Below are 22,610 nucleotides of genomic sequence, written 5' to 3'. Positions count from 1 at the left end.
GATATGTAAGGAAGTCTGACTCAAGGAGTGTGGGAATATTCTGGATTTCAGAATGCCTCTGAAGAAGCTCTCTGCTGTTGGCTGGAGAGTAGCCTTCCCCAGAAGGCAGGGGGCATACAGCTGCCAGAAACTTTTATTTCCTGGGATCTGTGGAGCAGTGGCTTCTGCCTTGGATCTGCACTTGATGCATGTGCAATTCCTGTGGCAAGCCAGCTCTGTGTGTCACTCTCGTCCTTACACTTTCTCAACCTTCTCCCATTTTCTTCTTTGTCTTTCTCCAGCATTCCTGCCTAATTATCTTTTTTCTCTTGAGAACTTTCAGGTTCTCTGGAGAATTTTCCCTGCCCCAGCATTATGGCCCTCCCAGTGCAGAAGATGGGAAAGACATCTTGGAATTTCAGTGTACATAAGTATTTCACATCCAAATTTGCTTGCCTTTTAAATTATTTATTATTTTATTTTTCCTGAGTTTGGAAAGGAAGGAGGAAGATATTGCTGTGGTCAAATGTAACTTCAGATAGCAGATAATTCACCTGAAGAAGAAAATTTTTCATTAAGGGACATTAGCCATGAGGTGGTTCATTAATGACAACCCCCTCAGAAGTGGCTATGGAATATTCTGGAAATGCAATAGTACGCTGTCCCCTCACACATTAACCACAAGAAAATATCACTTGTTGCAGTAGCACTGGCTGAGGTGAACAAACCTGCAGTAAAAGTTACTTTCTTGCTCACTAATGACCTGAATGATGGGACTGAATGTACTCTCTGCAAGTTTAAAGATGATGACCTGGGAGGAGTGGCACACCAGAGGGTTGTGCTGTCATCCAGAGGGATCTCAAGAAGCTGGAGAGATGAACAGAGAGCAATCCTCAACAAAGGGAAACGTAAAGTCCTGCACCTTGGGAGGGAAAACCCCATGCACCAGTACAGGCTGAGGCAAACCCTCTGGAAAGCTGCTTTGCAGGAAAAGACATGGGTAGCCCAGTGGACAAGTTGAAGATGAAGCAGCAGTGCACCCTCGTGGCAGAGGAGGCCAACAGTGTCTGGGCTCCATCAGGGAAAGCATTACGAGCAGGTGCAGGGAAGTGATCCTTTCCTTCTTAGCACTGCTCTGGCAGCACCTGGAGTCCCGTGTCCAGTTCTGGGTTCTCCCAGTACAAAAGAGACGTCAACCTACTGGAGAGTGTTCAGAGAAGGACCACAAATTTGATGAAGGAACTGGACCATCTGTCATCTGAGGAAAGGCTGAATGAGCTGGGACTGTTCAGCCTAGAGAAGAGAAGCCTCAGGGGAGGTATCATCAGTGTGTGTAAATGCTTGAAGGGAATGTGCGAAAAATCCTGAGTCAGGCTCTTTCCAGGGGTGCCCAGTGACAGGACCAGAGGCAATTGGTACAAACTGATATCCAGGAGGTTCCCTCTCATACAAGAAGACCCTATTTTACTGTGAAGGGTGACTGAGACAAGCAGCAGGTCACCAGAAAGGTTGTGGAGTCTCCCTCCTCAGGGTTATTTGGCAGCTATCTGAACATGAACATGGGCGACTTTCTCCAGGCGACCCTGCTTGAGCAAGGGACTTGAACATTCCAACTAAGTCCATTCCAACCTCAACTGTTCTGTGATTCAGTACTGGCTAACCAGTGGACTAGATTATAAGCAATCTACTGCAACTCTAAGTCTGATGACAGGATTTGACCTGAGGGCACTGGATACTGGTTTAACAGACTGCTTCCATTTCTTTGTTAGCATGTTCTGAAATTCATAATGCTAGATGTAAAAGTAAAGCAATGGTGGTTTTAAGTGAAGCTGTTTGATGCTGTGATACGTAGCAGGTGTACGCAGATTTGTGTCTTTACATGTGCAAATCTATGTGAAAGACAAAAGACCCTTAAGGTTTGATGTTTGGGTAGGAGCAAAGCAGGCTTTAGCTGTTGTTCTGGTGATCTGCATGTTAGTGAGGGTTTGAGGTGAATGACTTGAATGGAAAGGGAAAATGCTGGAAAAAACCCAACACAACAAACCTGAATTGAACTACATCATGTTCTTAACAAAAAAAGCAAGAGGGACAACACCAATCTGGTGAGTATCCACCTGATTTAGTATACCTGATAGATACACATGCTTTATTTATCTTTATTTATCCAGCATTAAAAAAGATTGTGTGACCCACTGGAGAGATATTTGACCACCTGCAGCATAGAATCAAAAGGCCACATTTTCAAACTGGAATTTTGTATCTAATCTTTGAGGTGTGAAGGTCAATAAAACAAGGAGATGTGCACACAGAGCTGAGCTCCATCAGAACACATGAAACCCTCAGCTGTGCCATTCTTGGGCATTGCAGCAATACCTTTTTCATTCATTTGCTTACAAGAGATAAATCTGGGAGAGTTTCCTTCTTAAAAAAGCCAAATGTGGGTGTCTGTCCATACAGTGCTTTAATGGAAAGAGAATAAAACACCAACACAGAAAAATATGTGTATTTTAATTAGTCATTAAATAAGTTTACTACCAAATGTAAACCTTTACATAGAAATAAAACCTCTACCTTTTTATAAAGTGTGAACTATATTAATGTGAATGAAAATCTTTGGAATGTTAGTGTGATGGCTTTATAAGCTGACTCCCCAATGATTTGGCTAACTCAAAACTACATGAGCGTTCTCTCACACACTTAAAAATGGAGTAAGATTTTGAGGTGGTATCTAACAACTCACAACATCATTTAACAGAAAAGAATACTTGCACCCAGCAGAGACTGCAGAGAATTTATGCCCCCAGACTACTGCTCCAAGCTGAGATTTGTCTTGAGAATGTGATACTCATGTCCCTACTCTTGACAAAAATGTGAGACCTACATACACAGTCAAGATCTCTGAAGAAGTTTGTTTTATTCTGCTGTATTCTTCCTGCTGAAAGATAACAATGCTGTTGAAGAATAGAGTGCAGAGATTTTTTAGGACTGGAGAACTGGCACATGTGGAATGAAACAGAGCATTTTTACCGAGGGATTAAACTACTTCCTATTGCTGAGTATATCAGCAATACAGATTGCTCTGTCTTCAAGGTTTGAAGCAAAATTAAGAAAGGGAGAACACAGACAACTAAAGTGGAACATGACCTACTTATATGATATTTTTTAATTATCTACTTAGATAATGGCATATAAGTGGTACCTCATGCGACCATTTTCTATCCCTGCCTCCACTTGCACAACTACTATAGAATACAGAGGAACAAAGTGTGGAGGACACATTAAGCTTGGATGTGTAATAAGTAAGAAAAGAGTTATTTGCTAATTATATAGTGGTGAGCTTAAAATGTAAAAAGCATGCTTGTTTTTGTAGAGGTTTAGTTACAATGTACTGCTGCTCTGTATAGCATCAGGACCCTATGACATAACCCCTATATCTTATCTTGACCGGTTTGTGCCAAGCTACGTTAGTGGTACCAGGCACAAGGATGAATAACATAGTACTACGTGATGTATTAACTGAGCATGTGCAAAGACCAGGATCAGAAGGGGGACATCTGAGCAAGACCATCAGCCTTCATTGTAAAAGACCCGATTGGATACCTCCGAATGAGCAATAAAAAGGAACTGATAAGAAACTGCTAATGGTGCGAAATTCACACTCCATAAAAAGGGGCCCCAGGGTCTGGTCAGTGCGTCTCAGAGGAGGGGCAGGAGAACCCCCCCCTCCCTCCCCCGGACGCCCAGCACTGCTTTTACTTATTTTTACTCAAAAATAAAGTATCCTCATTCTTAAAATTGTAAAGTGCGTGAGGATTATTTATAACAGATGGTAGTAAAAAAGATATTGAAAAATAAACTCAGATAACCAGAAGTTATGTTTAAAGCAAGTGTTTCCTTCAGGTGATTTCTAGTTTAAAATGTCTGATAGGAATTGCATCGTTTTTCTCAGAAGGTGGAGAACTGCCCTGAACTTCCTCTTTCTGCTATGGAGCTTGACAAGAAGTTACTGGTACAAAGCCACACTGGCTCTGCCAAAAGCATTTGTGGCTCAGGATTAATAGTCTGCATCTGACCATGCTTCCAGTGATGGCTATGATTCACAGGTTGTGGCACAGCTCTATTTCTGAGACATTCCCTTCTGTAACCCATGCAGCTCTGCTTTCTTCATTGACTATGGATTTTACTATGTCACAGTGTGTATTGGAAGGTACAACGAAAAGATAGCATGCAGACAGGCAGAACATCTTATTGACCACCATTCTGCAGCAAAAACCAAAGCAGAGAACACTGGACATTGGATTTCAGATGCTGCATATTGTTCTGTAGAGTATCTGAGAAGGATTCTTGTTCTGGAGGAGCATCTAAGAACATGGGACTTCTAGTCTTGCTATGCACAGAGATGGTTCCCAGTCAGCAGTTTGGCTGGTGGCCTCAATTTCAAGCTGGATAGCTTCTAAACTGCTAGACCAACACCTAAAAGAGATGAACATGTGTGTTACAGAAATGTGAGAAATAGGAGCTGAAAAAAATGAGTTGATAGAAAATGTCCAGTTATTCTAGGATTCAGAGAAAGAGTGAGGTGGGACTCAGGAACATTGGCTGTGCAAGGGAACAGGTCTGGCTCTGAATAATGCATTTCCCCCTTGCTGCAAAGAAGGACAGACCCTGATGTCAGCATGAGGATCATTTCAGTGCAGAATAAACCCTGGACTGCTGAGACCTAGCACTGAAACAAAATAGAGCAATGCAATGCAAGGATCAAATTCTGTTCCCAGTAAAAGTTGATTCTTCCAGTCTGGCATTGGGCAGCCTGTTCTAGAGCAATGCCTTTGATCCTTCAGCTCTTTGATGACAGAGATACTTGCATTTGATGGAAGGCTCATCTCCTCCCTTCTCCAGCTCTACTTTTCTTATAAGTGAGGATGGATAAGAAAGTTTTGCACAGTTTAGTGGTTTTAGGAGACAAATCTACCAATAAACTAGAATACAAGGATGAACTGCAGGAAAAAGCGGTAAGCCAGCGCTGTGGCAGTTTCACAGAGCACAAACAAGATAGGAGAAAGATATTTTTGACTTACTGCTGGATTTATTAAGTTGTTGTAGGACCTGAATTTCTTAGACTAAGTCCAAGGAAGTTTAGCTTCAGTCAAGTATGAAACCTAACGTTCTGTCAGCAGCTTGAATGTAGGTAAAGGGGTGATTACAAAGCAAAGTCAGTGACTTGAGGGACAGTAGAGCTGAAGCTGAGAAATAATAACTTACTCTGATTGGTAGATGAGATATTTCTGTTCTTCAGTATCACAAAACCCAGAAGAAGTGTGATCAGTATAAACGCAGCCGTAAGTGGGGCAAAGAAATTTATCTTCACTTGCTGCATTTCTTCTCTCTGTATCTCTGAATATTAAAACAGAGGAGTTGTACACACAGCTAAGATTAAATTTGGTGACTTAATCTTTCCCAAAGTTACATGATTTAAAAAATCAGGGAAAGGCCCTCATCCTTTGCTTTTATAGTGGTTTAGTGGTGTTAATCATTATCCACACTGCTTTATTTCTATTTCCAGTAACTACCAAGAGAAACAACCAAGTCTTAAAAGCTACTTCAACACCAGCAAGGCAAAATAATCTTTCTGAAATTTGAGTACTATGTGAAAGAGAACCTACTTAATTAATAAAAGAGCCACTGTACAAGTTTGAAGAACCTGGGATATGTTGCAACTTGGTATCTGTTGGAAATGATGGTCAAAACCAAATGAAATGCCATAAGGGATGTGAAAGTAACAGGGAATGGAAAGGAGTTTCCCTCTGTTTCTGGTTATTGCGCTTTTGAGGGTTTGGTTGCTAGGATTAGCAGCTGACAGTTATGGCCAGACAAGGCTGTTTATGTGGAGTTTGTAGTTTCTTACCCAGCAACACTGCTTATCAGGTGGCTATTTTCATAAAGCCTGGGATGAGAGAATAAGAATTGACTATGGAAGAGGAGGATACAGCACTCCAGCTAATAGAGCCATGTTGACACTCACAAGCAACATGTAGAGCTGTGCAAACCTCAAAAGACTTCTGTCTTGCATTTGAATATTATTTAAAAATCCTAGAATGCATGGACATCAGAGGCAGTTTCTCATATCTAGCATTAATGACTTAACCCTTTAGCTAAATTTATATGAAGAAAACTTCACTGTGGAACTTCTTTTGGAATGAGTGGCAAGATTCTTTTACATCTGCAGTACTAATGTGCATGCCTGCACTGCCCTGGTAGGCTCTCCTGAAATGCTACCATTCCCTGTTGCTGTCACTTGAAGCGTAGTCCTCCATCTTCAACATTGTCTACAGCAGACATGCAAGCCAAGTGGGAATTGCCTTTATTTTGATGTGCTTGTGCCATAGCTTACAAACAAAAATAGGTCAAAGGATGTGTTCCTGTCCTATGAGATAAATAAGATAAAATACAGCTTTAGTTCAAAGAAAGGATCAGTCATGTGGAGCTCTGAGATAATCCAGCAGTAAAGTCTTACTGGAATTTAGATCTCCAGCTTCTTCGTGCAAGAGGTGTCTAAGAAAAGACACAATCTTAGAGAAAAAAAAAAAAAATCCCCAAACAGTAACTTTGGAATGCACGTTTCCTTCTGCCAAATGTTATGAAAATCTCCAGGAATGCTTCTAAGACTAGTCAAAGTTTCATGGCCTTTACTCTTTAAATTCAGTACAGTCTATTTTGCAGTTTGTGAGACAAATCTTGTCCATGGGATGCTTCCGTTTAGGCTTCTGCCTCTCTCTAGGGAATGACTAAGAACAGCAGCTCAAATATATATATATATATATATATATATATATATATATATATACACACACATGTACATAATCTTTTTTACTCTCAGGGCAGTCAAACTCTGGAACCGTTTTCTGAAAGAGGTTGGGGAAATCTCTGTCCTGGGAGATATGTAAAATTCAGATGAATATGGCCCTATGCTACTTCTTGGCCCAATTGGACTACATGATCCCCATGTGCCTCAACAGTTCTCTGACTCAGTGAAGTGACAACCTAACAGCTAAATATGACCCCAAGAGACTGGTTGCCACCTAATTTGGGCATCCAGGTTGCTTTATTCCTACTGCAGTAGCATTTGGGGAGGGGATGAACAAGGCTGTGCTCTGGATTGTGTACCAGTAGCCTTCCTTCTCTGTGCCCTCTCCTAACTGTAGTAAGACTGGAGAGGGAATTTGGTGGTCATGGCCATTGGTGAACAGGATGGGGAACATATAACCCTCATAATCAACTCCTACTGCTACTTAGGCTTTATTCTCTGCCCTGACTATGCTGCTATCTGTAATCAGCTCTAGTGCAATGTGCCCATGCAAAGCTTGGAATGGGTAAATGGACACTCACCTATGTGTAATGGCACTGAGAAAAGGCTCTCCAGCTGCTCTCCAAGGTAAAGTAGGCAGCTAATATTAGTGGGAGTGTTTGTAGGAACTGAGACGTCCAGCTTGCTAGTAACCTTGTACAGCTTTGTTACAGCATCCTGTGAGACATCCATGTGAGCTATAAAACGTTGTGTTTTGTTTTCATATGAAACTATCCATGACATCTGCTTGGGCTCAGGATAACCCCCGCTGGAAGAACAGGAAAGATTCAAGTACTCGTTGGGCTTTAGTTCTCCAGTATGCAGCCATTCTATCTCAGGTTGACTATAGTTGGCTGAAATAGAACAAAGAGAAAGCATCGTGAGTCAGACATACCACATCTTCTAACAGTCCCTGCCAGCTACTTAAGATTTTCAAGCAGAAGTCAGTCTAAACAATTTTCCCAGGAAAACAATGGGAGTCCCAAGAAGGGTTAGTGATGTTTTTAATGTGTAGACTCGCTGCTCCGTGTCCTTAGGATGTTTCAAGGATGTAAGTCTGATCAGCCAGACAATGGGCCTCTGTCTTTTTCACTTTCTTTAGATTCTTTGACACCTCAGACCTGTTTGCATAAGCACAGAATGGAAATGGGACATAGTACAGCCTGCTTGACCTCCTGATTCAGTAAAGGGGGAGCCACAAACATCTAACTGTTAAATGTAAAGAAAGAAATCATCTGAGGGACTTCAGATAGGATAAGCTGCAGGTCCAGTGCTGTCATACGTAGAAATATCCTTGGTGTCTGTCAGTATTTTAAGGAATAATTTTGTAGCCTATAAAGGAATTCACTCAACTGGATAGTGGACCTCCCTCAGCTCAGCGTTTTATGTGGAAGTGACCACAGTGTGAGTTATTTTACTTTGTGCTGTTGGGTACTCATCTCAGTCAATTGAAAACATACCTGCTGCTTTAAAAAGTCAGGTTTTCTAGGCAAGAAAGAATTAGCAAAACAAGATTGTAAATAATTATTTAAACATGAAATATTAATGATAAATGGAAGCTCTCAACCCACACTCTCTATTGAATAATCTCCCAAATATTCTAAACCAGGATTTGTTTGGCTAAAAGACCATGATAGAAATAGGAGACTGGTGGAAAAGGAGAAGGAGATGTAAAAATAATACTAACTGCACACTGGCATACAGCAAGTTAAAAAAGCCCCAAACCATAACAAAACCCAAGAAACAGACTCAAGGTTTCATTGAAAATACTTCATTGTTTTAGTACCAATAGGAGTAAAGACCACAGGTGAAACACTGGAGAAGGGATGAACCTAAGAGGGTTGAACTGTTCTGCACACACTCGATGTGTTGAATCCGAACTCTAATCCTTGCCCCAGTGAATTCTTAATACAGAGGCATGAAGAGACATGATGTTGCTTTTATTTGCTGTATGCCAACACATAGAGAGAGTTGTCAATTAGGAGACCTCAAGCTTCCTTTTTCTCCTCAAGATCTGACTTATTTAGCTGACTGCTCCTCCAGCTTGTAATCTGGAATATTTATTCTTTCCATGGCATTTTATAGGGAGGGTAGGAATGTAACCTGTGGATGTGAAACTTGCCAAATAATACAAGTGATTTAAGAGTCTCAATCTTATTGACAGTAAACAAATGGAAAGAGTGCAGTATTTCCTGGTTTTATGGTTTCTCCAACCTCAATTTACTGAACAGTGATGTTGGTTGCAAGTATGGTGTGGGCTACATAGGTGTGAGCTTTGGATTGTTAAGAGAAAAACATGTTTTAGGGAATTATTTGTATTTTAAACTAGCATGTCTTCCAAAAATGCTGTGGGTTTAGATTTAAATAGATCAAAAGACAGCAGATACAGCAAACCTTTCATATTTTTCTCAGTGGTCTAATCACTCTACCTGGTTTTGTTCAACGATCTTAAAGGTCTTTTCCAGCCAAAACAATTCTATAATTTTCCAAGGTGACTGTGTGCCTTACTTCTCATTTGTGTCAAGCCACTGACTGTTTTCAAATCTTCGCTGAATTTGTTAGCCCTTTTTAAAGTTATTTTTTAATACCCAGTGTTTTATGTGTGTTTCAGATTCTCACACTGAAAACAAGACTGAGTCTTCTGTGTTATAAGGTAATCAGATCAATCTTTTAATGTCTCCAGTTGGACCAAATTTTTTCTAGCCTTCAGAAAACTTTAGTAGATCTTTTCTTCATGCTTTTAAGTTTTTCAACATCCCCAAGGACATAAACTATTAACCTAACATCAGTTTTACTCCCAGCTCTTTGAGTACTGTGTATTTGGAAATAGCTTCCCCAGACTTATCTACTTCCCTTCCCGATCTATCCAAAGAACACACTAGAGCAATGCCCTAGCAGCACAATTCTCAGTTTAGCTGCTTGCCACCTGACTCAAGCCTGGAGCATTCATGGGGTTGTTGTGACCCAAATGCAGCACCCAGCACTTGGCCTTGTTGAATCTCACACAATTGGCCTCAGCCCATTGATCCAGCTTGTCCAGGAACCTGTCTAGAGCCTTCCTACCCTCCAGCGGATCAACACTCCCTCCCAGCCTAGTGTCATCTGCAAACATACTGAGAGTGCACTCAATCTCATTGCTCAGATCACTGATAAAGACATTAGAGAGAACCTGCCCCAATATTGAGCCTTGGGCAACACCATCTATGACCACCTTGCAACTGTTTTTTTTTAATGTCATACATGTAAGTAACACATAAACTGTATTAGAAGGTTCTTCAGCATTTCCAACTGGGCTTATGCACAAAGTGATCTAGATAGCTTTGTGTGACTGTCCTATTATTCTTGTACAGCATACAGCACCTAATCTTCCTTTTTCCTTTTTCAGTGTGACACATCAAACTACAAAAACCCCTCCATGTATGATATGAAATTCTAATTAAAAAACTCTTGGTAAGTACAAGTACATTTCAGCATTTGTAATTTTCTTCTAATTTTTAAAAACATGATTTAATACTGTTCCTTCATTTGAGAGGTTATTGAACACAGAGTCATTTGGAAGGAACACAACAACGAACAGTTTAAAACAATCTTCCTAAGTTAATTTTCAAAGGTCTGGGAGAGTTTTAGTGCCTAAGTATGAGACTTCTAGAACATGTTGCTCACTTGTTGGCTAATCTGACAACTGACTTAAGTACTTGAATTAACTGAAGAGTGGATGCTAAGCATCTCCTAAATTAGAGGCCTCAATATTGATTGTACATTCTGAGTTTCTGGGTTCTAAAACTTGGATGAAAATACTTGTCAAGTAGATTCTGAGACAATCAAAATTAACAGCCTAGCTTTTCCCTCTGTGAAATGAGCAAATACTTGCTGGTAGCACAATGCTAAGTAAGATTTGGGATTGTTTAGTCTGGAGAAGAGGAGGCTGAGGGGAGGTATTCTTGCTGAAAGGAGGTTGTAGTGAGGTGGGTGTTGGTGTCTCCTCCCTAGTAAAAAATGATAGGACAAGAGGAAATAGCCTGAAGTTGCACCACGGGAGGTGCAGTGGATATCAGGAAAAACTGAACGAGTGGTCAGGCATTGGAACAGGCTGCTCATGGAAGTGCTGGAGTTACCATTCTTGGAGGTGTTTGAAAAACATGTAGATATGGCACTTCGGGATATGGTTTAGTGGACATGGTGGTGTTGGGTTGATGGTTGGACTTGATGATCTTGGAAGTCTTTTGCAACCTTAATGATTCCATGATTCTACCATAAGCTCAGGTATCTACTCCATTTTTGACTGTTTACACTCTTTTGAACAGTTTTGAAGGCTCAAAACACCAGTGCAAGCTAGAAGCTGTTATCATTAGTAACTAGCACTATTATGGTGGAAAAATGAACACAGAGATGGACAAAAGTTACTAGCAGAACAGCTTAAAATAGGAAAACATCAGAAAAATATATTTGGAATTACTAAAATTATTAGAAAACATCAGGAAAAATGGCTTCCTCACTGAATCCCACTCTCCTGTTAAAAGATTTTCTGCCTTTTTCCTCTGATAGCATGCAGGATGTCATCATTGCCTGTGTTTTTTCTTGAGAGATATTTTCAGTCTTATTTTAACTGAGCATATGAATTTCTACTCCTCCACACAAGAGCTGCTCATTTCTTTATTTCCCCTGCAATTTATATCATAATAAAATAACTGGGTGTTTGCAGGAATGTCATGTGCTAATTGTAATTTACCACCAGTGATGCTATTATTGATTTTAATAGGAGGCAGTGCATCAGATGCATATGAAGAGGTGCATTTCCCAGAGTACTAAAAGCCATAAAACCTGCAGGAGGCAAGAGGAAGAAGGCAGAATGGTTTTCACTATAAAGTACCATGGGATGTGAATCAGGAATGATGAAATACTGACAAATTGTTGCCTCATTTCCTACTACTTCTGACTGAGTACTTCTACTTTTACCTGAGTACTTTTATTCAGGGCAGAGGATTTTCACAGAATCACTGAATGTTAGGGGCTGGAAGGGACCTCGAGAGATCATCTAGTCCAACCCCCCTGCCAAAGCAGGTTCACACAGGAACTCATCCAGGCAGGTCTTGAATATCTCCAGAGAGGAAGACTCCACACCGCCCCCCGGGCAGCCTGTTCCAGTGTTCTGTCACTCTCACAGTGAAAAAATTCTTCCTTCTGTTTCCATGGAACTTCCTATGCCTCAACTTCCACCCACTGGCCTTTGTCCTGTCATTGGGCATCATCAAGAAAAGCCTGGCTCCATCCTCTTGGCACTTACCCTTCACATATTTATAAACATGAATGAGGTCACCCCTTAGTCTCCTCTTCTCCAAGCTGAAGAGCCCCAGCTCCCTCAGTCTCCCCTCATAAGAAGATGTTCCACTCCCTTAATCATTTTCATGACTCTGCACTGGACTCTCTCAAGCAGTTCCCTGTCCTTCTTGAACTGAGGGGCCCAGAACTGGAAACAATATTCCAGATGTGGCTTCACCAGGGCAGAGTAGAGAGGGAGGAGAACCTCTCTCGACCGACTGACTGCACTTGTTCTAATACACCCTGGGATACCATTGGCTTTCATGGCCACAAGAGCACATTGCTGGCTCAGGGTCACCCTTCCATCCACTAGGACCCCCAGGGCCTTTTCCCCTTGCCCTTGTTGAACTTCATTCAATTTCTCCCTGCCCAGCTCTCCATCTGTCCAAGTCTCACTGAATGGCAGCACAACCCTCTGGTGTGTCAGCCACTCCACCAAGTTTGGAGTCATAGCAAACTTGCTGACAGTGCACTCAGTGCCCTCATCCAGGTTGTTGATGAATATATTGAACACTTTCTGTTAGGAATGCTCTTATCCATCTTTAGAAGGTCTGAAGGTGCAGGTGCATCTTCATTGGCCAGGGGACAGTACCACGCATTTCTGGGCTGAAGAAATTCGCACAGAATTCCCTCTATCAATTCCCCAGACCAGAAAACTATTAGAAGAGATTTCTTACCAATGATGTGCAGTAAGCACTCAGATGTGTGTATGACCTTTGGTGATCCTTTATCTTTGTGCTGTACAATACAGGTGTACTGTCCTTCATCCACAACTCCTGCATTTAACAATTGCAAGGTCCATTTGTCCATATCCATCTTGGTGCGATTTATATATTTAGGACTGAGGTTAGCATGCTTTTCATGGCCATAGTATACTTCATGCACAACTTCAACAGACCCTTTTTGCCAAAAAACTCTTAAATCCTGTAGGTCAATTTTCTGAAAGTTTGGAAAAGAGCAGGACAGGAATGCTGTGTGATTGAGAAATGACTTCACATGATGCATGATGGCAGCAATACCTTAGACAAAGAGAGAGAAGAAATTTAGACAAAGAGAGAGAAGAAATTAAGATTTCCATCAGCTACAAAGAATCATAGAATGCTTGGGTTGGAATGGACCTTGAAGACCATCTAGTCCCAACCCCTTGCCATGGGCAGAGACACCTCCTCATAGACCAGGTTGCTTAAGGCCCCATCCGTCCTGACTTTGAGCACTTCCCAGCTTGGAACTCACACAACTTCTCTGGGCAACCTGTTCCAGTGCCTCACCACCCTTCCGGGGAAGAATTTCCTCCTAATGTCTGACCTAATGAAGCTTCTTCCAGTTTGAAGCCATTACCACTCATCCTATCTGCTTATATCTGTATTCAAAAGCTACAGTGATTTTTCCATTACAGCCTAATTCCTTCATTGCAAAGTAGAATGGAACAAGAAACTTCCTGGAGAATGTGTTCCTAGAAGAGATTCACACTGTTCTGTGGGTAAGCAATACTTAACAACAGTAGCTATGAAAATTATAGCATTTAGACACAAATTCTTCCACAATGTGTGACAGGACATGTAGTTCTTCAGCTTGACACTTCCTATTATGCAGTCCAGGTCATAAAACTGTTTCCTATTTTTCTTCCTTTATTTTCTTTTCCAAAGAAGTCCCACCACACAGGTTAAAGTTCCAAACCATTCTTGTATGTTGCATCCTGAGTGTTGTGAAGTTCTGGCACAAAGGAGATACTGCACGATTTCTGTTCTAAATGTTGAGTTCATTCTCCCAATAAAATAACACAGCATTGCAGTGGAAAAAAAAATTAAAGTGCACACTGTTCTATAATTAATCTAGAGTTTAATGACAGAGTAAATGTCAAACTTAACTGTTCTGTTGCTGATCCAGTCACAAATGGTGCTGCCCAGGGCCCAGTCAGTATCAGGGCCAATTCTCTTTAATGTCTTTATCAATGATCTTGATTGAGTGTGCTCTCAGTTAGTTCGCAGATGACACCAAGCTGGGTGGGCGTGTTGATCTGCTGGGTAGGAAGGTTCTAGACAGGGTCCTGGACAAGCTGGATCAATGGGCTGAGGCCAATTGTGTGAGATTCAACAAGGCCAAGTGCTGGGTCCTGCACTATAGTCATAACAATCCCAAGAATGCTCCAGGCTTGGGGCAGAGTGGCTGGAAAGCTGCCCAGCAGAAAAAGAACCTGGGCATGTTGATTGACAGCCAGCTGAAGATGAGACAGTCTGTGCCCAGAGGCCAAGAAGGCATCCTGGCCTGTATCAGGAATAGTGTGGCCAACAGTACCAGGGCAGTGATTGTCACCCTGTCTTTTCCAATCAAAATCATTCTATGATTCTGTGATCTTGTTAACAGAAATAGTCAACAACCACAATTATACCTTCATGCAAAGAAAGCACGAGCTGCGTTACACGGGATGATTTTTCTCCTGCATATAGCCATTGTTACAGATGACAATGGACTGGGAGGAGAGTCTTTTCTTGGAATGAGAAACGCGGTCCTCCTCTGTGCCAGAAAATACAAATTCCTCTGCTGTGTTCAAAAGGAGGGGCAGATTTATAGTCTCTCTCCTGGTGCAAAGTTTTGACTGCTCCTCCAGAGCACTAGGCTGCAAAATGATCTCCACAGCTGCCTAAAACTCCTGTTGTTCTCTATCAAACTGTCAGTTTTCAGTTTACTACTGCTGTGCTCTGTGACATACAGAGGTGATATACACACATTTTAACGATGGATTTAAACTGAAAATTTAAGAGCAACATCAAATAAGTGTACTGTAAAGATACAAAGCTGAAGAGAGAAAACCCTTACTGTACATTTTATAGAGTCCCTGCACACAATTTAGATATGCATTACATAGGCTATATTACCGTGACTGTGCAACAGAAATTACTAATTACTAAACAAGTAATTCCTTAGTGGATTAGAACGAATCACATCAGGACACAAATAATCAAAACATTTTTTACAACTAAAAATGTGTTTTTTACCTGGGAGAAGTAACATAGCATAAAGGAAGAATATGCAGACCTTCATGATGCTACAAGAAGGAAGAATGAAAGAAATATGTTAGAGGTTTAAAACGCTCCAGTATCTTCTCCAGTACTCCCGAAGAAGTGGTAAAACAAGAAGTTTTAGTGAGAGAGAGGTTATTGAGAAAATTAATCTCACCGTGGACTGGTGCAAGGCCTTCTGTGTGCTTCATAGCCTTTGACAAGAAGCATGCTGTGGTTTAGAGAGAAGGTAACATGGTGCAAGATTACTGCAGACAGGGCATGCCATGGAAGAAATACAGAGCCCCTGGGGTGCAAAGGACAAGATGAGTACCCAAAACGCCTGGTGTGGAGGAAAGAGGAATGAGGAGCATACTTAGCCTGGCAGCATGGGGAAGAAGATGAAGGAATTGAAAGTAGAGGGGGAGGAGAGAGTGACACAGAGGAGGAGGAGGGGGAAACAGTGAGATGACATCAGTTACCAGAAGCAACGAAGTGTGTGACCTTCTGTTTTGTAACAGGAACCTATCTTCACAACAGTAAAAAGTAACTGAGAAAAATGCTCAGTGGAGGCTAAAAAGCACATGATCTGTGGTCAAGAAAAACTGGTATCAGTTTAAACATAAAAGGCTGTGACCTCATAAGGTTGGACTTGATGATCTCAAAAGGTCTGTTCCAACCTAAACAGTTCTATGATTCTGCGATTCTAAGCAAAACACTCCTATGGCTGCTTGAGTTCATTTGGTGTAAGGGTCTAAAATCCTGGTGAGCAGCCAAATGTCATTCCCATGCACCAGTAAGAGAATGGCACTTGCATCTCACTGGCCTGTAGTTATTGGCTTACATTTTAGCAATTTTTCCTGTGCCTTTTCCACATATGTGGGAGAAGCCTCCACGCTAGTTCTGCCAAGGTTCTTCACTCTCTGCTGTGAAACAGCTCCAAAGAATCCTTTTGCTGGAACAGATGCAAAAACACTTAAGCTCTCTGACTGCTTTAAAACAGTGGAATTGCTGTCCACTGTCCTGACTGATAGTGCAGCTTCTTGATGGCTTCCCATTTTTTGGGTCCTATTTTATTTTAGGCAAGTATACCATACTTGGGTCTCTGGGAGCAAGAGTCTCTCTTCTTCTGTTTAGTACAGAATTCCCCTCAGTCTGCTGCCGTGTTTTATGTGTATGTGCTCTGATCTACAGAACAACAAATGACATTTTACCAGACTAAATGCCTCCTGCCTTTTCTTAGAAAAGGAGAGAAAGAAGGCCAGATGCCTCAGAGTATGTAGATAATTTCCTTTGTGATCCACCTGTTGTAGCAGTATAGAAGGGAGAGTTTGTGTAGAATCCATTGTTGTAGACAAAGGCAGCATGTGCCCAGATGGCCAAGATGGCCAACAACATCCGGACCTGTATCAGGAAGAATGTGACCACCAGCACCAGGGAAGGGACTGTCCTGCTGGACTCAGCACTCGTGAAGCCACCCCTTGAGTACTTGACTCAGTTTGGGGACCCTCACTGCAAGCAAGACAGTGAGTGGGAGCAGAGAATGGCATTGAAGTTGGTGAAAGGTCTGGAGAATAGGTCATGTGAGGAGTGGTTGAGGGAACTGGAGTTGTTTAGTCTGGAGAAAAGGAGACCTTCTTGCTCTCTACAACCTCCTGAAAGGAGGTTGGAATGAGGTGGGTGTTGGTCTCTTCTCCCTAGTAACAAGTGACAGGATGGGAGGAAATAGCCTCAAGTTGCACCAGGGTATGTTTAGCTTGGCTGTTAAAAGAAACTTCTTCACTGAAAGGGTTCTCAAAGGCTGGAATAGGCTTCCCAGGGAAATGGTTGAATCCAATCCCTGGAGGTGTTTCAAAGACATAGAGATGTGATGCTGAGGAACATGGTTTAGCACCAGACTTGGTAGAGTTAGATAATGTTTGGATTCGATGAATTTAAAGGTCTTTTCCACCTGAGATGATTCTGAGTCTTTCTGCTCTACGTACCTTAATCAAAGAATCATTCAATCATAGAATCAACCAACCTCCAAGATCATCCAGTCCAACCTATCACCCAGCCCTATCCAATCAACTAAACCATGTGTAATAGTGTGAGAGCTGAAATCCCCAGCCCACACCGACAATAACCAGGCTAGCTCAGTCTGTAAGCAAATGAAAACTGTATTTACAAGCAAAACTATAATCTAGGATGAAATGCAATGAATATGTACAAATATACACTATTCACAACATTTACAAATATATACAATCAACAGAAAAGCACAACCAAGCCCCCTTTGCTTCCCCGAATGGCCCTTTCCCAAGGGGCCTCCCCCCGAACCAGAAGGAATCCCCCCAGACTCCCCTGGCAGAAGGCAGAGAGCCAAGAAGCAGAGAGGCTGTTAGACTTAGCTTGTCAAGGTCAGTATCTTATCTTCAGCCAGAAAAGAAGCAGCAGCCAGACAGAAAAACCGAGTGAGCAAGCCGAGTCCTTGACTGCCCAAACTCAACAACCTTGTTTCGAATAGGGATTCTTAAACATTTCTCTCTCTCCAATGGAAGTGTTTAGAATAATCATTATTTTGCTACACCCAATAGTGATTTATTTACATTCCTTCACCTTCTCTGCTTGAACTTTGTAAAGAAAAATCAAAAAAAGACAGTTTTAAAACCATCACATCATGGCACTAAGTACCTCATCCAGTCTTCTCTGTGAAGAGAAGCCTCATCACTCTCTCTGTGAAGAACTTTCTCCTCACCTCCAGTCTATACCTCCCCTGGCACAACTTGAGACTGTGTCCCCTTGTTCTGCTGCTGGTTGCCTGGGAGAAGAGACCAACCCCCACCTGGCTACAGCATCCCCTCAGGTAGTTGTAGACAGCAATGAGGTCACCCCTGAGCCTCCTCTTCTCCAGACTAAACAACCCCAGCTCCCTCAGCCTCTCCTCATAGGGTTTGTGTTCTAAGCCCCTCACCAGCTTTGTTGCCCTTCTCTGGACACGTTCCAGTACCTCAACATCTCTCTTGAATTGAGGAGCCCAGAACTGGACACAGTAATCAAGGTGTGGCCTGACCAGTGCTGAGTACAGGGGAAGAATAACCTCCCCAGTCCTGCTGGCTACACTATTCCTGATACAGGCCAGGATGTCATTGGCTCTCCTGGCCACCTGGGCACACTGCTGGCTCATGTTCAGCCTGCTATCAACCAGCACCCCAACCTCTCTCTGGCTGCTCTCCAGCCACCCTGTCCCCAGCCTGTAGCGCTGCTTGGGGTTGTTGTGGCCAAAGAGTAGAACCCTGCACTTAGCCTTGGTAAATCTCATCCCATTGGCCTCTGCCCACCCATCCAGCCTGTCAAGGTCCCTCTGCAGGGCCCTCCTACCCTCCAACAGATCAACACCTGCTCCTAACTTGGTGTCATCTGCAAACTTACTGATGATGGACTCAATCCTCTCATCCAGATCATCAACAACCAACTGCATGTGGCACCATTCACCACCACTCTCTGGGCACAGCCTTACTACATTGTGAACTTTTATCAAGGGCTTTTCCTCCTTGGCTAGGCCCAACTGTTATTAAACCAGACACCACTGGCTGTCAAGTAAAATTGAGTGTGCCAAGACACTATAAACTACAGAAACTCCTTCTCCACAGTTGTGCTTCCCTCCTGTGGATAAGAATTTTTGCTTCCAGTCATGTAAAAAAAAAAAAAAAAAGGGAAGAAAAAAAAAGAATCACCCTATTTTCTGATTCAGTGCAGATGTTTAAAAGGATAAATTAAAGCGATTTAGCAACTGGAAACCTAAGGGGAGAGTGTGTACTCCATGTTTAGCAATGACTGTCTCACAGCAGCAAAGACCAAAACCAGAACTCAAAATAAGAGTGAGAGAAATAAACCCAGGCAAAAATACCAGGTAATGCTGATTGCCGTTCTTTATGGGTTGGACTGGGAGCTCTGAGGACAGAAGTCTCAAAGGTCGTACATGATTTCCTGGCTGTTGTCTTCCAGGAGAAGGTGGCTGCTGGGGATGGCTGCATGAGAATCATCCCATGAGAGGGGTGTACACCCACATTCCATTCCATTGTCCACTAAGTGTGACAAGCTGCTTGTGTTATGCCAGCTGCTTTATAGAGAGTTGCTGAATCATAGAATCATTTTGATTGGAAAAGACCTTTGGAATTATCAAGTCCAACCATTTCTAACTCTACCAACTCTGGTGCTAAAATGAACCAGGCTACTAAAACTTCAGTGCTTGCAAGCAGCTTCTATTCCACTTATTTTCAAGATGACTTTAACTAGCAAATGAAAATCTTTGGAGCCACAGTCCAAAAGACTGAAGAGAATTACATAGTTTCTATGCTGGCTACTTACACCACTGCTTTCTGTGCTCTATTCTCATTTCTGTCTGCAGGCCATTGAAATTCTGGTTATGTCCCACAACTGTTTAGCAGCCAAAGGGACATGGTTAGAAAGGAAAGTTAGACTTTGCTTCAGTGTGTGGCTTGCTGCTGGCAAATGGTGCAAACCAAACTGCCCTCTTCAGGGCCATGAGCAGTGCATGAACACTATGCTGCAATTCAGACAATTGTAGGTACGGATGTGCAGTTTTTCTGTTCGCGTGCTGGCTGCATCCAGCTTTGGAAGTGACACGTTTTCATGATGCCAGAGATAATGCATGAGATGGGTGTGGTTTGAAGACCTAGGGCTTATCCCTTACACCCAGAAGTCTGTGAGGTCAGCCCACAGGGAGGTAACCATTTTCCCTTCCTAAAAAAGGCTAGCATGGTGTGGGGTGTATTTCCTGCCTTTTGAGATCTTGCCAGCCGTTTCTAGAGATGTTCCCATGACTCACAATTATGAATACCGTGGATGTCAGAGACAAAAAATGGAGAAGTTTATTAATGGAAATTATGTGGGTATGCAATAAGTAGTCACACTCAACCCCTTATCTACTATCTCTGCAGTCCAGTCACTGAAAGGAGAAGAAACCATATGGGTACATGCATTTCACTGGCCTTATTCATGACTGCTTTGGTTTGACTCAAACCACTCTGAGAAAAGTCACGAGGCAGCTCCCACTTGGCTGACTACAGAAAGATTCTTTCTCTGAAGAACTCCTAAGACTGATATTTGGGAAAAAGAGGCAGATTCACTCACTTTACTTTTGAGAGCAATTGCCAGAAACCCTGTGCAAGTTCTTTTGAGACGGACCTGTGCTTTTTGTCTCTTGTTCCTCCCAAACCAGCATGTGAAAACCCAATATGTACAGTGAAGCACGAAGGTCTTTGAGTAAAAACCAGTTTTGTATTTGGCATTCTTGCTTGTGTTTTCATTTCTTCCCTTTTTCTGTTTTCACTTTTGGATGTGGTCATTATCTGTTGAAAGAAACTCTCAAATCAGTGCTCTCTGACTCCTACATTCTTTCACTGCCCTTCAGTTCTTTGCCAAATGTTCCTTTCTTACATCTTCTTGCATGTAGTCAGTCTATTTTCTTATGCCAGGTACATATCTTCTGTGGGAAGACTTTCCTCCCCTCTCAGTACACAGTGAACTCAAACCAAAACTGGCCACAGAACCAATAAACTACTCCTTAGACCCTTCTCATGTTGGAAATTTTTCTAAACTTTCCACCTTGTGCACCAATGAGTATCTCCCTGAGCAGTGTTGTGAGCCTCCTGAAGACAGGTCATTTGTGACTTTCCACTACTGACCCCAAAGCCTCTATCCTGGAGACTTCTAAATGCAATTCTGCTATGAAATTCTGCATTTACCTGCCTTCTCTCATGAGATAAACACAGGTTGATTTGAACAGGTGTTATCGAAGGAAGTAACAGCTTAGGAAAATTTGCTTAACATGCCAAGATCAGAGATTTCTAGAATGCACTCCACCCAAATACTGCATCATACAACCACATAAATATCCATAAAGGGATGCATTTTAAAAAGATACAGTTCCCCAAGTGACCTGTGTTTCCTCTGTGCTTTTCCAGTTAGAAAGTGGCACTGGTTTAACCAATTGATCAACGTTTTTTTATTGCTTAAGAGCAGTCTTTTACTCCAAGTTACATGTACAAATGCTGGGCTTGTTTAATTGTTATTATGTTAAAAAAAAAACCAACAAAAAACACTCTGTCTCCCCAATTTTTTATTTCTGAATGCATTTTGCATTTCTTCCCATTATCCCTTCTTACAGTAACATACTTTTATCTAATAAATGCGAGAGAACTACAACTTTCTCTGTGATTCTGGGATCACATTGCTCCAACACCCAGAAACTGCTTTTTTATTAACAATTAAACCACATCAATTATTTAAATAATACCTTTGGTACAAAGATCATGGAGCATTCCACTGCCTCTGCAAGCAGAATTATTTATCCATGATTAAAGGGCATGTATCTCTGAAAGAGAGCAAGAGCAACTGCCTAACCACACACAGTCCCACAGCACACATCACACGGCATGAACATATACTCCATGTAAGTGAAACCGCAGGGGAAATTTGGAGGGGAAAAACATCATCAACCAGAATGAGATTTTCTTTGAGATTAACAGTGGTGTTTATTCATAGTTCCACCTAAAGGACAGGTCAGGTTGACATATTTTTCCAAATTCTAAGCTACAACCAAGCACAGAATTGGCAAGTTGGTTGAACCACTTCTGCATCACAGTTACCTCATCAGGTGATGTCTCTCCTCCTCTTTCAGCTCTCATGCTTGCTTCAGGGTTAATCAAACAAACTCTTAATGGTTGGATTTAATGTTAAAGGTCTTTTCCAACCAAAATGATTCTATGAAACTCATCAGCTGGGAAGTAGCAATTGCTGGACTCATTACTCACCAGATCACACTGAGCTTTCTGACTCTGCAATGAAACTGAGAAAGCACATATCCCTGTTCCCACAGAGGTGACAATTTAAAGATGCCAGCTGATCAGTGGACCAGTGAGTTGCTGGAGTTTCCTTAAGGCTCATTGTCGAGAAGAACAAATTCAAATGACCACTCCCAGGCTGTCCATTTTCTGAGCCTCTTCTGCACAGGACTCTTTGCCTGGAACTGGCAACATGGCTGCACAGTGCAGTACAAGCAGAACCTCAAGGAGCAGTTTGCCAGGCACCTCTGATGGCAAGACAATGTACTGTACACAAAAAGGTGAATCTGTAGTTGTTCCTAACCTATGCCCAAACACACCTAACAAGAATTAGCAGCCACAAAATATGTTATATAGAATTCGTTTCACAGAAACACACCAAATCACAAAACAGAAGCAACTTCTGAAGATCATCTACTCCAATCCCATTTCTAGATCAGGATCACGTAGAATAAATCACCCAGAGTTTTGGTTAGAAAAGACCTTTAAGATCATGCAGTCCAACCACTACCTAACTCTACAAAGGCTGGTGCTAAACCATGTCCCTCAGCACCACATCTCTGTGTCTTCTGAACACTTCAAGGGATGGAGATTCAGCCACCTCCCTGGAGAGCCTATTGG

The 22,610-nt window shown here is 42.1% G+C and overlaps 1 protein-coding gene across 1 annotated transcript; it reads right to left on the bottom strand.

The window, feature by feature from the left end:
* Positions 1 to 4,432: 4,432 nt before the first annotated feature.
* CD86 (CD86 molecule) lies at positions 4,433 to 21,952 on the bottom strand. Its single transcript, XM_054389049.1, has 10 exons — positions 21,938 to 21,952; positions 19,031 to 19,141; positions 16,446 to 16,545; positions 15,986 to 16,096; positions 15,315 to 15,373; positions 15,139 to 15,190; positions 12,820 to 13,161; positions 7,366 to 7,677; positions 5,242 to 5,373; positions 4,433 to 4,452 (listed from the first exon to the last, which is right to left on the bottom strand). Exons 1-10 carry the CDS (start codon positions 21,950 to 21,952, stop codon positions 4,433 to 4,435), a joined length of 1,254 nt encoding a protein of 417 aa, XP_054245024.1.
* Positions 21,953 to 22,610: the final 658 nt, after the last annotated feature.

Source organism: Indicator indicator, chromosome 1 (genome assembly GCF_027791375.1).
Source record: "Indicator indicator isolate 239-I01 chromosome 1, UM_Iind_1.1, whole genome shotgun sequence".
In the NCBI taxonomy this organism is placed as follows: domain Eukaryota; kingdom Metazoa; phylum Chordata; class Aves; order Piciformes; family Indicatoridae; genus Indicator; species Indicator indicator.
This window is presented reverse-complemented; position numbering and strand designations above follow the sequence as displayed.

Coding starts and splice junctions, on each gene's coding strand:
- CD86 (XM_054389049.1), bottom strand. Junction 15,374..15,985: donor ACAGGAAAAATTGCTAAAAT/GTAAGCCAATAA, acceptor TCTAAACCACAG/CATGCTTCTTGTCAAAGGCT. Junction 7,678..12,819: donor GTGCTTACTGCACATCATTG/GTAAGAAATCTC, acceptor GTTCTATTTCAG/CCAACTATAGTCAACCTGAG.